Source organism: Zosterops lateralis (assembly GCF_965231275.1).
Source record: "Zosterops lateralis genome assembly, chromosome: 3".
NCBI lineage: Eukaryota > Metazoa > Chordata > Aves > Passeriformes > Zosteropidae > Zosterops > Zosterops lateralis.
The window spans coordinates 42,294,768-42,307,094 of NC_139764.1; the positions used below are offsets into that span (position 1 = coordinate 42,294,768).

The 12,327-nt window shown below is 38.3% G+C and overlaps 1 protein-coding gene across 1 annotated transcript in view; it reads right to left on the reverse strand.

The window, feature by feature from the left end:
* Positions 1 to 2,021: 2,021 nt before the first annotated feature.
* The window catches only part of EGLN1 (egl-9 family hypoxia inducible factor 1), a 33,372-nt gene continuing 23,066 nt past the window's right edge, over positions 2,022 to 12,327 (reverse strand). Inside the window, exons 2-5 of the mRNA XM_083858556.1 lie at positions 10,119 to 10,238; positions 7,912 to 8,048; positions 6,493 to 6,560; positions 2,022 to 4,733 (exon numbers count right to left, since the gene is read on the reverse strand). Of these exons, the coding sequence (XP_083714682.1) occupies positions 4,669 to 4,733; positions 6,493 to 6,560; positions 7,912 to 8,048; positions 10,119 to 10,238 (390 nt within the window). The 3' untranslated portion in view covers positions 2,022 to 4,668. The remainder of the gene's footprint in view (positions 4,734 to 6,492; positions 6,561 to 7,911; positions 8,049 to 10,118; positions 10,239 to 12,327) is intronic.

Consider the following 12,327-nt stretch of genomic DNA (forward strand, 5'->3'; position numbering starts at 1 on the left):
CTTCATACCCACCCAACATGTTTTATCTTGGTCTCTCAAGTGCCAGTCTCTTCACATCCTACTTTACCATTTCTATTCAACTCACTACTTCCTCCCTCTCCTGGCTAAAGACTTGAGCCTGCCCCCAACAGGTTGGCAAGTTACATCTCATCTTGTCCCTTCCACTTTTAGAGCCAACTCATTTGGGAGCTGTGGTTTGGGGTTTTTTTTCATATTACAGAGAAGGGATAAATGTTCTGTATATTCAGTGAACTTCAAAGCCATTGGGAAAAGCTTGATGAAACTCAGTAAGCAGTAGTAAAAGTCAACAGAGCAAATTCTCTGGAACTGGTTTTGTCTGGTAGGATAGAGGACCTTGAAACCTGCTTCCGTCAGCTGCTATCCACCCCTAACAGGCAGGGTCAAGCAACTCTGATGCAGCAGATGTTCCAGAGTGAACACAGCTCCTATACAAACAGATTTTGGTACATGTGCAGTAATTACTTACATTCAAGCTTTACATGTGAAGAAAAAAAAAAAAGCTGACAATGGGAGACCCAGAGATCTACACTTCAAACCTCATCCCCTTCAAAAAGTAGGTGAGTTCCAAGTCCAGCTGAGACCCATGAATTTCTTCAAAGTCTTTGCTGCTCAGTATTCATAAATTCCTACTAAGTATTTGCAAGAGCATGCAGCTATCTGCATGCCTGCAGGCAAGGTACAAGTGCTAGACTCCTGGAGTTTTTCGACTTGGAGTTTGCTCTCCCCACTTGGCATTCTCCCTTCTTCTTCAAAGCACTCTGCATGCACAGAAATGGCACTGTGCAGTCTGGCTGTACTTACCAACGTGATGGAGATGTGATTTTTCCCCTCCTGACCTTGAAGTGGTCAGCAAAGCCAGATTTTACACATGATACACACTGTCAGCTCTCAAATCTGCAAATGTCTTTTCTGAGAAACCCTCAAGAGAAACACTTCATTTTCCCTGCTGCAGTGTTTGATTTCACTATGCAAAACTATCCCTCTGCACGTTGTACTCAACAATGTGATAATTTAAAAAACAAAACAAAACCCAAACCAGGTGTACACAGGATGGTTGCAAGAAAGGTTTGTTCCTTGTTCAATGTAAAACTAGGATGGGGAAGAGGTACTTTCAAGAGAACTTGTAAGAAGCTATACAGCACTGAACATGGAAAAAGCTTCATAGCACTTTGCCATCAGCTCAGTGCTACTACACTTTTGTTTCAACCTAAAAAAATGCCAAGAACCATCACCTTAGAGCAGAAATGAGCAAAACTGGCACCCAAGTGCCATGAAAGGTGCACTAATGCTGGAGACTCATCTGAAGATCCAGGTAACTCTTTCTGAACTTGCTGAAGACAGACAAGCACATGCAGGAGGCTTCACAAAAGCAAGAGTGATGTCAGAAGCACAGCCAGACAGCTGTTTCCTTGATTAGCATACAGTCATTACAAAGCTTATCAAAACCGGAGGAATATTGTGTGGTGTCTTTTACAGTTTTGCACCAGTAGACTCTACTATCCTCTCTTAAGGGCCCATAATTCATAGGGAGCCATGTAAAACTGAGGAGATCCCATTAAATCCCATTACAAATCCTGTATGAATGTGACTCATTCTGTACCTCACCTGTCAGAAGTGATGAAAAAACTAGAGGTGACTGTACATCATAATCACTCTTCAGAAAGCCTAAAAAGGGTCCTGTTTTTGAGGGAGGAAATCATCAGGAAAATGGTGATTGCACCCAGGTAACTGTAGGGAGCCTAAAGAACAAAAGTCCCAAATCCTTCTTCAGAGCAGAAACAGTTCTGATTTAAAAAAAACCCAACCAAAACCGCCTCCCAAAAAACAAACCTCAAACAAAAGCCCACCAAAACCACAACAAAAACCAAATGCAAACAAAAATCCCAACCAAACACCCACAACGAAAAATCCCAAATTCCAAATACCCCCTTTATCAAGTATTTGTAAATTAGTCGCTACAGAACAGTTTTAAAAGTTACAAAGATTACAAATAACCACATAATTTTCAAGAACCTTTATACATCATCTTTTTTTAATTAGATTAGCTTTACAAGCAACTTGAGAGCTCTTTCATAATGAACACTGCTTTTGAAATTACACAACTTTATAGGCAACCTGTAAATGAATCCTGAATTTCTTTGCCTGCTATAGATAAAGGTCTCATATTTCACAGCCAGCTAACATCATGAATAAAAATAGCATTATGAAGCTTTATTTTTAACCAGGACTAGATACATACAGATCGTAAGACAGTTTAAAAAATAGTTTTAAAACAAGGACCTGCTTGGTGATGCTCAAGACTGAATATTCAACCGACATGAAATGAACAGTTTCTAAAGGACATGGAAGAAATGGCTGACCTGATTTGTTGACCCTGTTGTAATGACTTACATGGAGTGAAAAATTAAGCACTTTTTAAACCTGTCTGGCAAGCACAAACCTACAGTGTGATTAGAATTTGATACACTGTTTAACTGCAGCAGTTTGAATTACAGAGGGACTGAAATGAGTTTAAAGGCTTCTGCTTACATTTCTAAAACAAAACCAAACTTCCGTTAAAGGACTACTAACGAAGATGAAGTAGAAGAGGTGACTTTTTTGCTTGTTTCATTGGTAGCCTAAAAGCCCTGCAGACCAGACAGTAATGAAGATTTGCACTCCTTGGCCAGGTTGGCAGAGGCACTTACAGTAAAGGTATCCTGTCTGTTTTTCTGGGAAGGAAAGAGGAAGAGAACTGTACAGGGCAAGAACTTAATAAAAAAAGGGAAAAGTGAAATCAAAACAAAACTGGGATTACTGTTGGTTCTCCTAAATGATATACCAATACTGAATTTCCCCCCCTTCTGTCAGTTTGTTACTAAACAATTAGCTTTTTCATGTTTTACATGAACAATAGTAATGTTTTTAATAAAAAATTACTGAGCTTTCCATAGAAAGGGTCTCTAATTGAGTACAAACTATACAGATGTTAAAATTGTCACAAGTTGTAATATATACAGAAATATTTCCGTACACTCACATTGTTTTGGCTAAGTAAGTAAATAAGATAGAAAACTGCAGTGGGTAAGGTGAACAACCCCCAAACTCCTGAAAATACAAATGCTGTCTTTGATAGGTTTGCTTTAGTTTTCTCAAGCTTTTAAAGCTCAGGAAAAAGAAAAGAAAGAAGAAGAAGAAAAAAATTCTGTGTCCAAAACATCCATTTCTTAAAAATCAAAATATCACAGTTTCTGCACATCTCACTTTTATTCTGTGATGTCCCATCTCCTGGATAAAATAAAAACAATGTAAAAGAAAGCAAATGCTTTCTTACTAAATATATACCTCAGTATTGATCAAAGGGTATTGCCTTTTTGGGGAAATCCTTCAGCAACAGTGAAAATTTAAAGATGTATTATTGCACAAGGAGCCTACAGAGTGATGCACTTCAGCTTCAGTGTGCTGACCACCTCCTTGATACTATATAATAGATCAAGGTGTCAACTTACAGACTGCATGGGACACCAACTTTTGAAAAGGAAATTTAAAAAAGTGAACTTTAGATATTCTATTAACTTATATACAAAGGAAAGGGGAGTGGCAAGTATTTTTTAGAAAAGGGAGAAAGCTCAAAAATTTCTGTCAAGTAAGTAAGGAGGTTCTGGGTACCTCTAATAGCCTAGGAAAGCCCTTGTATATTTTTGTAACTTGTTGGTATTTACTAGGTCCCCAAAGCCAATGACAGCAATCGATAGTGTCAAGTTCACTTAGTGCCAGTCACTTAAAAAAATAAAAAAACCAACCAAACATTCCCCCTCCAAAATAGAAAAAAAGAAACCAAAGAAAAAAGAAGAGACAGAAACTTCCCCTCTGTGGACTCAACATACAAAACCACAAACTGAATGTTACTACTAGTGAGATACTGATTTGCTTTTGTTAATAAGGTTCAAGAGAACATAGTCAAAAAACCCCCCAAAAACAATACAGCAGCAATCTTTAAAAGTTAAGATTAGTGTGAGATATGATATAAAACAATCAGATTTTTAGCAGGTAATTAAAGTGCTCCTTTTCTGACTTAAATTGTAAAAAAAACTAAAGTGATTATCAGTACTGGCAACCCTTACATTAAATTAGGTCTTTCATGGCAGAGGAGAACAGTATGAACAGTTTTACAAAAATAGATCCATGTTATATTGGAGAATACTGTAATTTTTTTCCTTTTTTTCAGTTTTTCTTTTTTTTTTTTAAGACTCAATTTTGATAAACTGTACCTGGTCATACAAAAATTACCCAAAATTCAAACTTTTACCATATAAAAAAAGGGAGAGATGAAATGGATTCAGCTGGATGACAGGTCTGGCAAAATATAAGAATGGACAAATTCTATGTAGGGCACTTATTTATGTCCAGATGCATATGGTGTTTCTTACTGATTGCTTATCTTCTTCACATAAGCAGTCACAGGCCTGGAGTCACAATCACATAGTACAATGCTTCAGCAGTCAAAGAACCTTCTTTTTGATGCAACATTGAAACACTGTTTGCTTCCGTATTAAGATGTTGGTTTATTGTTGATTTTCCTTTATCTTGTTATTCACATTCAGAAGTTAATAGATAGCATCAAGATTTATCAGGGAGAATAGCAAGGGGAGTTGCAAAATCAAAGGCTTATAAAACATCTTTCCCAACTGAGTCAGAAGGTTTATTAAGTTCAACCCTCACACCTTTTTCACCTGCAGAAATATGAAAAGGAAAATGGTATTTTTCAGAATTTATCGAAGTACAGTCTAACAGGCTACATCACTTTCCAGAATAAAGTTCTACTATCAAAACACAATATCCCATAAACAAGAAAAACTCACACATATTCTGCATGGCTTTAGTTAGACTGACACTTATCCAAAAAATGAAGAGTTTTCTATTTTATGACATTTAATTCTATAATTTCATATATTATTGTCAGTAAAAATAAATTGCATCTTGCACAATTCTTGCTGCAGATACAGAGCAAAGAATGCAATTTTAATTGCAAATGAAAACTGAAACCACAAAAATATGGTAATATAAACCCATTACAGAGCAGACTGATACTGACGGAGGAGGAATTTCCTCACAGAAAGGGTGATTAAACATTGGAATGAGCTGCACAGGGAGGTGGTGGAGTCACCATCTCGGTGCCTTGTCCACCTTATAGGGTGGTGTTTGGCCATAGGTTGGATTTGACAATCTCAGAGGTACTTTCCAACCTAACTGGTTCTCTGATTCTGTGAAATTTAAACAACCCAGCCTTCCTTTCCTTAAGTGCCTGCAGTTTAGGGAAAAGGGAGGTGGGCAGAGGGGGGAGCACCTTCCCTTAAGGCTTGAGCCCCCCTCCCGAAACCATTTCACTGCACTCCCTCTGAAGGGGCAGCTGCTGAAGAGGCAACGAAACAGCTCTGATCCAGCAAGGCTGACTCCGGGAGCTGCAGAGTTGCACACTTGTGACACGAAGGCTGGCTTAGAGACAGACAGGCTTCCTGTGGAGGCCAGGCAGGCTGCCTGCCTGGGAAGTCAACTGTGCCAGGCATGTGCCACCGAGCAGGGGGACAGCCTGCCCGGCTGGAGCTGAGGGGCTCCCTTGGAAAGCCAGGCAGGAGCTGCACTGCTCTTGCCACTCCCAAAATGCACGGTCACCAAGAGCACCAAGAGGGACTGGACTGAACTGTACACAGCTCTGGGGCTGCCTAGGGGCTCCAGACAGCAATGAACGGAAGTCTTAGTTGGAAATGACTGGCACATACTGTCTTTAATGTCATTAGTTTCATACCTCTTGGCAAAGCCATGTTCATGTGCATGTGCACTTGCAGTACACCTGATTTTGGTTTATTTTTAAACTACTGTAACAAACACAAAATTGTGATGGCAATTACAAGCATGACAGAAGTCCTAGGCCATTTCTCCTTATAATGCTAATTTGAACAGGAAAATTAGATCAACTTCCTCTTGGGGGAGAAGCCAGAGAAGGAAAACAGATGCTAGATAGGTGAAACTGGAAATGAAGGAAGTCCATTCTTTAATTACAGATTTTAATTTTAGGCTTTTGTTTCTACAGTATAAAAATTCTAGTCAAGTAAAGTCGTATTCACTTGTTGAATTCTTATATTCCATCAAAAGTATTTCCAGAGCTCTCCATTCTGCAAGTGCTTTGCAGTCTCTGGTGTATTTATCCTCCACATATATTATGGACCCCAGAGTAGGGAGAAACTGCAACCCCCAAGTAAAAATACTGAGCAGCCTTAGGTGTCAGAAGTGTAAGCAGGACGGGCATTGACCTGGATTTCACAAATCACTGCCCAAGCAGAGTTCAATCCTTGGGTCACCTTCCCTGTAAAACCTAACTTGAATTATGCCACTTTCTCTCTCTTTTTGTGCAGAGGGTGGGCCAAGGAGATGAGGCTACGCTTAGCTGCTCTTCCGCAAAAAAAATTAACAACGATATTAAGAAGAACTTACCTGTTAGATATTTTACTTTAGCTCGTGCTCTTTCATCTGCATCAAAATACCACACTGTTATTGCGTACCTAAGGAAACAGAAGAAAAAAACACTCCTGAACTAAGAAGCAAAAGACTAGAGAAGCACTTGACATGAAACACGACCTGAATTAGAAGATACCCCAGCAGTCTGACAGAAGAAAGTTTTCATAAAGCAAGCAGTAGGTTTGGGGTTTTTTCCTACTAGTAGGTATCACCTGAAAAGTCACTGAAAGGGTGACACTGATGTTCTGAGTTTACACTCTATTCCTAATAAGCTACTATTACGGTTCTTGTCCAGAACAAAGTCTCTGCCCACACCACCTTGCCCTGTGACCTCATCTTATTACCAGGTCAAGTTCATCACTGAGTCACACTGCAGAATCATTTTTTTTGGACATTTGCCACAAGGGACAACTAACTACCCCCTCTTACATGGCTCCTCTGCTTTTCCAGTGTCTGTAGAGGATTTAAGTACAAAATTCCAGCTATTGAGAAAAGACTTTAAGGAGTTTTAGTAAATGGCATTTCACCCTCTGACTCTTCTGGGAGTAGAAAGGGGGAGGGGAAACCGGTACAGCTTATGGAAAAACTGCAAGAGGATGCACTGAAGGTAGTTTCAAGTTACTTCTTGCAAACGTAGTTGTGTTATCTCACAGCTCCAGTCAATGTTCAGTGCTCTGGCCATCCAAACATGTTAAAACATGGGCACCAGGAAGTCTGGATCAATGACTCAAATGATTCACCTATTACCACTACCTGGAAATGTCACTTCTCATGTGGGGGAAGTGAATGTGGGTACCTTTAGCATCAACCACTGCTCTGCACTGAGGGACAAAAGAGAGATCAAGTTTCCCCTGTGCTTCAGACTGGGAGCAGCTCCTCTTAAGACTCCATAAAAACATTTGTGTATCAGTGGTTGTTTCTGTCCCACAACCCTCACTTATTCCCAAATTAGAATATGGTAGCTTAGTTTGAAAATTACTATTTTCTGACAGCTCCCTCCCAACAAGAGGTAACATTAAACTGAAGTACCCAGTCAATCTTCCAGTGACACAGTAGAGTGCTAAGGACACAGGGAAGGGAGAAGTGTGTAAAGCCACTACAGAGAAATAATGAAGATGGCATCCTTGGGCTAAGTTGGAGTTTGCTTATAGCTCTGTGTGCTCCCACCCAGTTCTGCCAAGCACACACTCAGAAACTTCCCACCTACACATTCAGGCAGTTTTCTGCAAAGTAAGAGAGAAAACTACAGGCAAAATACAAACTCAGCAACACAGTGGAAGCCTAATCATCCTTTAGCAGAAACAACTCCTTTTTGTCAGGTCATAATTCACAGTGTCACTAACTTCTCATTTCTTGCTAAGACAGGCATCATGCAGTAGAGTCCATCACTCCTACCTTGTAGCAAATGCTGGCTGTACTTCATGAGGGTTGCGGCGATCAGACCAGAAGAATAGCAGTCTATCAAATTTGGGTTCAATATCAGCAAATTGGGCTTTACCTTCTGGAAATATCCGAAGGATGCCTCCATTTACCTACAAATGAAATATTTTCAAACAATGCTTGAGAGCCATGTCTCATTGTATTTAAAAGTTCTAATACCACATTTGAAAATATTTCAGACACTTGGAACTGAAACAAAAGCCTTTATCGGATGCTCTAGAAATGATGAATCTATGGCTTTTCTGTCAATACATTTCATTTAACAAAATGTTTAACACATTTTTCACTGAGTGATTTCAGAATGCTATGTGCATTCATGTTTAAGTAAAAGATTAGATGGGGGAGTGCATTACTACTAGCAAAAAAAAAAGATAAGACCAATTGATATTACACAGGTGGCTAAAAACACCCTGATACAGATGGGAGAAACATTTTATTTCACATGTGAGTTTCACCTTTCTCCATTAAAGAGATTATTTCATTTAACTGTGGCACAAGTTTATGTGTAATTAAAATAAGGAAAAAGTAGGAAACTTCAAACTAAAGCTTGAATCTGTACTACTCAGGGTCAATTTAGATCTCCTCCAGGTTTTGAAAACAGTTGAATCTACCCGTGTATGTCTAGAAATAAGCACAAGTAAGTGGGGTTAATTATATTTAAGTCACATTACCTTCTTCCTACTGACAGTGTCAATGTTGTTAAATTTAACTATAGATGGCCACCGTAGACCTTCATGTCATAACGGAGATAACAGTGCAAGTACTAACTAGGCAATTTGATATAAATTACAGGGCCATCTAAGTCAGCAAACAACTGACAATTTACATCTATTTCTTCTCCTAAAGAAAGTTTGAGATTATTTTTCCAGTAAACAATATACTTGGTAGTCTATAATTTGTAATTTAAAATAGATTTTGCAGGAAATTAATGCCTCTATTCATAAATTCAATATTCAGCTAGTAAATTCTTCACAATTATTGTGAAAATGTAATTTTGCTTGACATCTACACTCTGGTATGTGGTTTTTTTCTTCCAAGAGAGAAACCATAAATCAACTAAAAATGCCCCAAAGCTGCACTTTAAGATGATTAGTACAATCTACATTTAATGCAAAGATGCTATCATGGCAAAAAAAAATTATTTTCTAATTGTAGGATTCAATTTGATGTGTCAAAGAGCACGTCAGAAACAGAAAGCTTGAAGTGCATCCATCTGACTCAGCTTTCTGATCTACCAGTTTTACACAAGTATATTGTGAGGGGAAAAAAACAAACAAACAATTCTCATCTGCAATTTGTGTTATCCATATCTGGTGTATGCAATGCACAGAATCTGATTGCTCTTATGTACTCTTCCACGTGCTACTCCCTTAGCATGATGAAGCATCAGGAGTTTTATCTTGTTTCTTCCCCATAGATGATGAGAATAAACTTCTCCATCATTAATGGCAGAAAAATCAAAGAATTAGCAAAGGCATCTTTGCATCACTCTTTCATGGTCTCAATATTGCCATTTAGCTATGTCTGTTCTTCAAATCTACCTAGTCCCATTGAATCACTAGGAAAATCCTCATTAAAAATTCACTTTATCATAGTCTCTAGTAATAAATTCTTAGACCACTTGAACTGTGGTACAAATCTCTTCTACACCTTGTATCTACAGTGATACAAGACCGGTGCTGCTTTGAACTTCACTGATGCAGCAATGACTGTAACATTTGGCTTATTTGAAAATGCTCCCAAGCTACAGCATCTTTCTTTTTATAAGCATACTCAAATAAGCAATCTAGTTGCACAAACAGTAAACCAAAAATTCAACAAGAATATAAGAAAAAAATAAATTAAGAATATATGAAATTGCCTTTAATTTCTCTTTTTGTTTAGAGAGGCATTTACCACTCCTTCAATCTTACTGTCAAGAAGGTCCTGCTGACATCATTTAAAACGTTGAAAATAAATGCTTAATCTCTATCTGCTCTCACTAACAATAGAATTAGGGAGGCAAAGGATACTCACAGCCAACATAGTGTAAAAATACAACTAAGGCACACAAATAAGGACATGAACAAAAACCTCAAGCAAAGGTGCAGTAACAAGTACATATATATACACACACACACACATGTATGTAAAAAACATTTTAGAAAGAAATTGTTGCATACCTTGGCATCCCAGTCCTTATTAAGATAATATATACATGTAACACATCTTCCATCTCCATTCGGATTATCAACATGGCGCACATATCCTGTTCCATTGCCTGGATAACAAGCCACCATAGCCTGGAGTCAAAGAATCAAACACAAGAATTATTTTTATCTCTGTGTGTGGGAAAAGTCTACATTTTATCTATATTAATTATTAAGTAATCAATACATAAGCAATAGAAAAAATAAACCAGAAATAATGTGCAAAGGCATTTTTTCTTTCCAGTTAAAAATTGGTTTAGAACACAAACAGATGTTGACAACAAAGGCATGAAAGACACTGAGAGGAACACTTAATTAAGGCATGGAAGGTGGGCCAACTCTCATGTTGTGACTAATCATTCAGACTTCCCTCCCCTGAATGACACAGGAGAGAGGAAGAATGTCTTGTGTGTAATTTAATAGCTTCTCCTTGTGATAAGAAATCTTCCAGACTCAAGTTCAGACAGCTATCTTTTAATCTTTTTTTCTTCCCCCATGTTTCCAATGCAAAGAATTCCTCCTCAAAAAATGTTGTCAAACTATTATTTTAAGGAGACTTTTAGACAAAACTAGTAGCCCATGTTACTCGACCACTCCAAGAGCATTCTTGGGCTTGTGTTTTGTCCTGCACAGAGGAGGTCTTTGAACCTTTGTTGAAACAAACCTACACGTACAACAAAAACATCCTTTTTAGCCAAGAAGTGAGAAATGGAAAACAGACACCGAGCAGTAATCTGCAATAACCTTCTGACATCAAACGACTCCCAGTACAGAGTGTATGAAACTCTCCGTGCTGCACTTTGCTCAGCTGACTTGAAAGACCCCTGGAAGGCGATTTCTGAGTCTTCGGACATGCGGATGTGCGTGTGAAACAAACTGGCCCTTGCTCCCAGATGGCCTGATTAGCTTCATTAGCTATCAGAGTGCACGGCTGGTTCGCTGCACAGCACATCCCTCTATCTCGATTTCTTTGCTAGAAATAACAATTATTTCAGTTTTTTGAAAGAGATCAGAACAAAGTTTTCCAGGTCAAGTCACCCATTGCCACCACAGTACTCAGATGTCTGCAGTGACGATATCCTACCTGCAAGAACTTGCAGCATGAATAAAAAAAAACCCAAACCAACCAAAATCCAACAAAAAGGTGAGTTTCTGCCAACAAAGCAACATACTGCTAATCTCAATGACTGCCTGCTGTATGAAAAAAAAAAGTAAAAACTTCTATAAACAAATATTCCTGTCTAGATTTAGCCTGGTTAAGTTAGATTGCTAAGTCAGACCTCTGCATTGCAAACTCTTTTACCTCTCATGTAATACACAAAAATTATTTTCCCAAGAAAGTGATTTTTTTGCTTTATCCTGGTAATTTCAATCCCTCCCGCCCCAAAATACGCTATAAATAAAGCTTTCCAGAGTTTGTATTACTTGCAAGCATTGAGGAATACATTCAGCCCAGGTAGCTGGGTAAACTGTGCCCTGTGCAAACTGAGAAACAGTTTAAAGTATTTCCAGTTCAATCACTAAAATATTTGCATATGACATGTAAGCAGAATGGATTTTGCTGTAGCAGTAACCTTTTAAAAATCTTTATTTCCATATATACTCTACTAACAGAAACAGCAGTTTTTAGTAGCTACGTCTAGGTGGAAATCAGAACACAGTATCTGCCAAGCTGTAAGCCCATGGCTTTGAAGAACCCTAAAAATAAAGCCAAACTTCATTCACATCATTTGGAAGTGACTACCCATGAAAGGTACTCAAAAATACAAAATCCAAATATATTTCTAATTCTGATCAGACACTTCAGCTTCCCAATCTCTTTATTGTATTCATAATGTCTTTATCATTACAGACCTCATGTTATGAAAATGTTACACATATCAAGAATGTGATCTAATATTTGGCAAAGTCGAGACTTATCAGTTTTGCTGCAGGAAGATAAACCCACAGAAATCAAAACAGTGAGTTAAAGATACCAAATAATGTAATAGGGTTCTGTAATTTCCTTTCATAGGGAGAAAAAAAAGGAAGAAAACAAAAGCAAGGCTGGGCTGGAAGAGGAAGATATTTGGTTTCCACTGCAAGCCAACACTCTTGATGAAAAACTCCCATGTACCACATAAATCGTACCAAGCTCTCATGGAGCGTGAACAGTGCTGAAAGCAGATCCAGGTCCAATTCT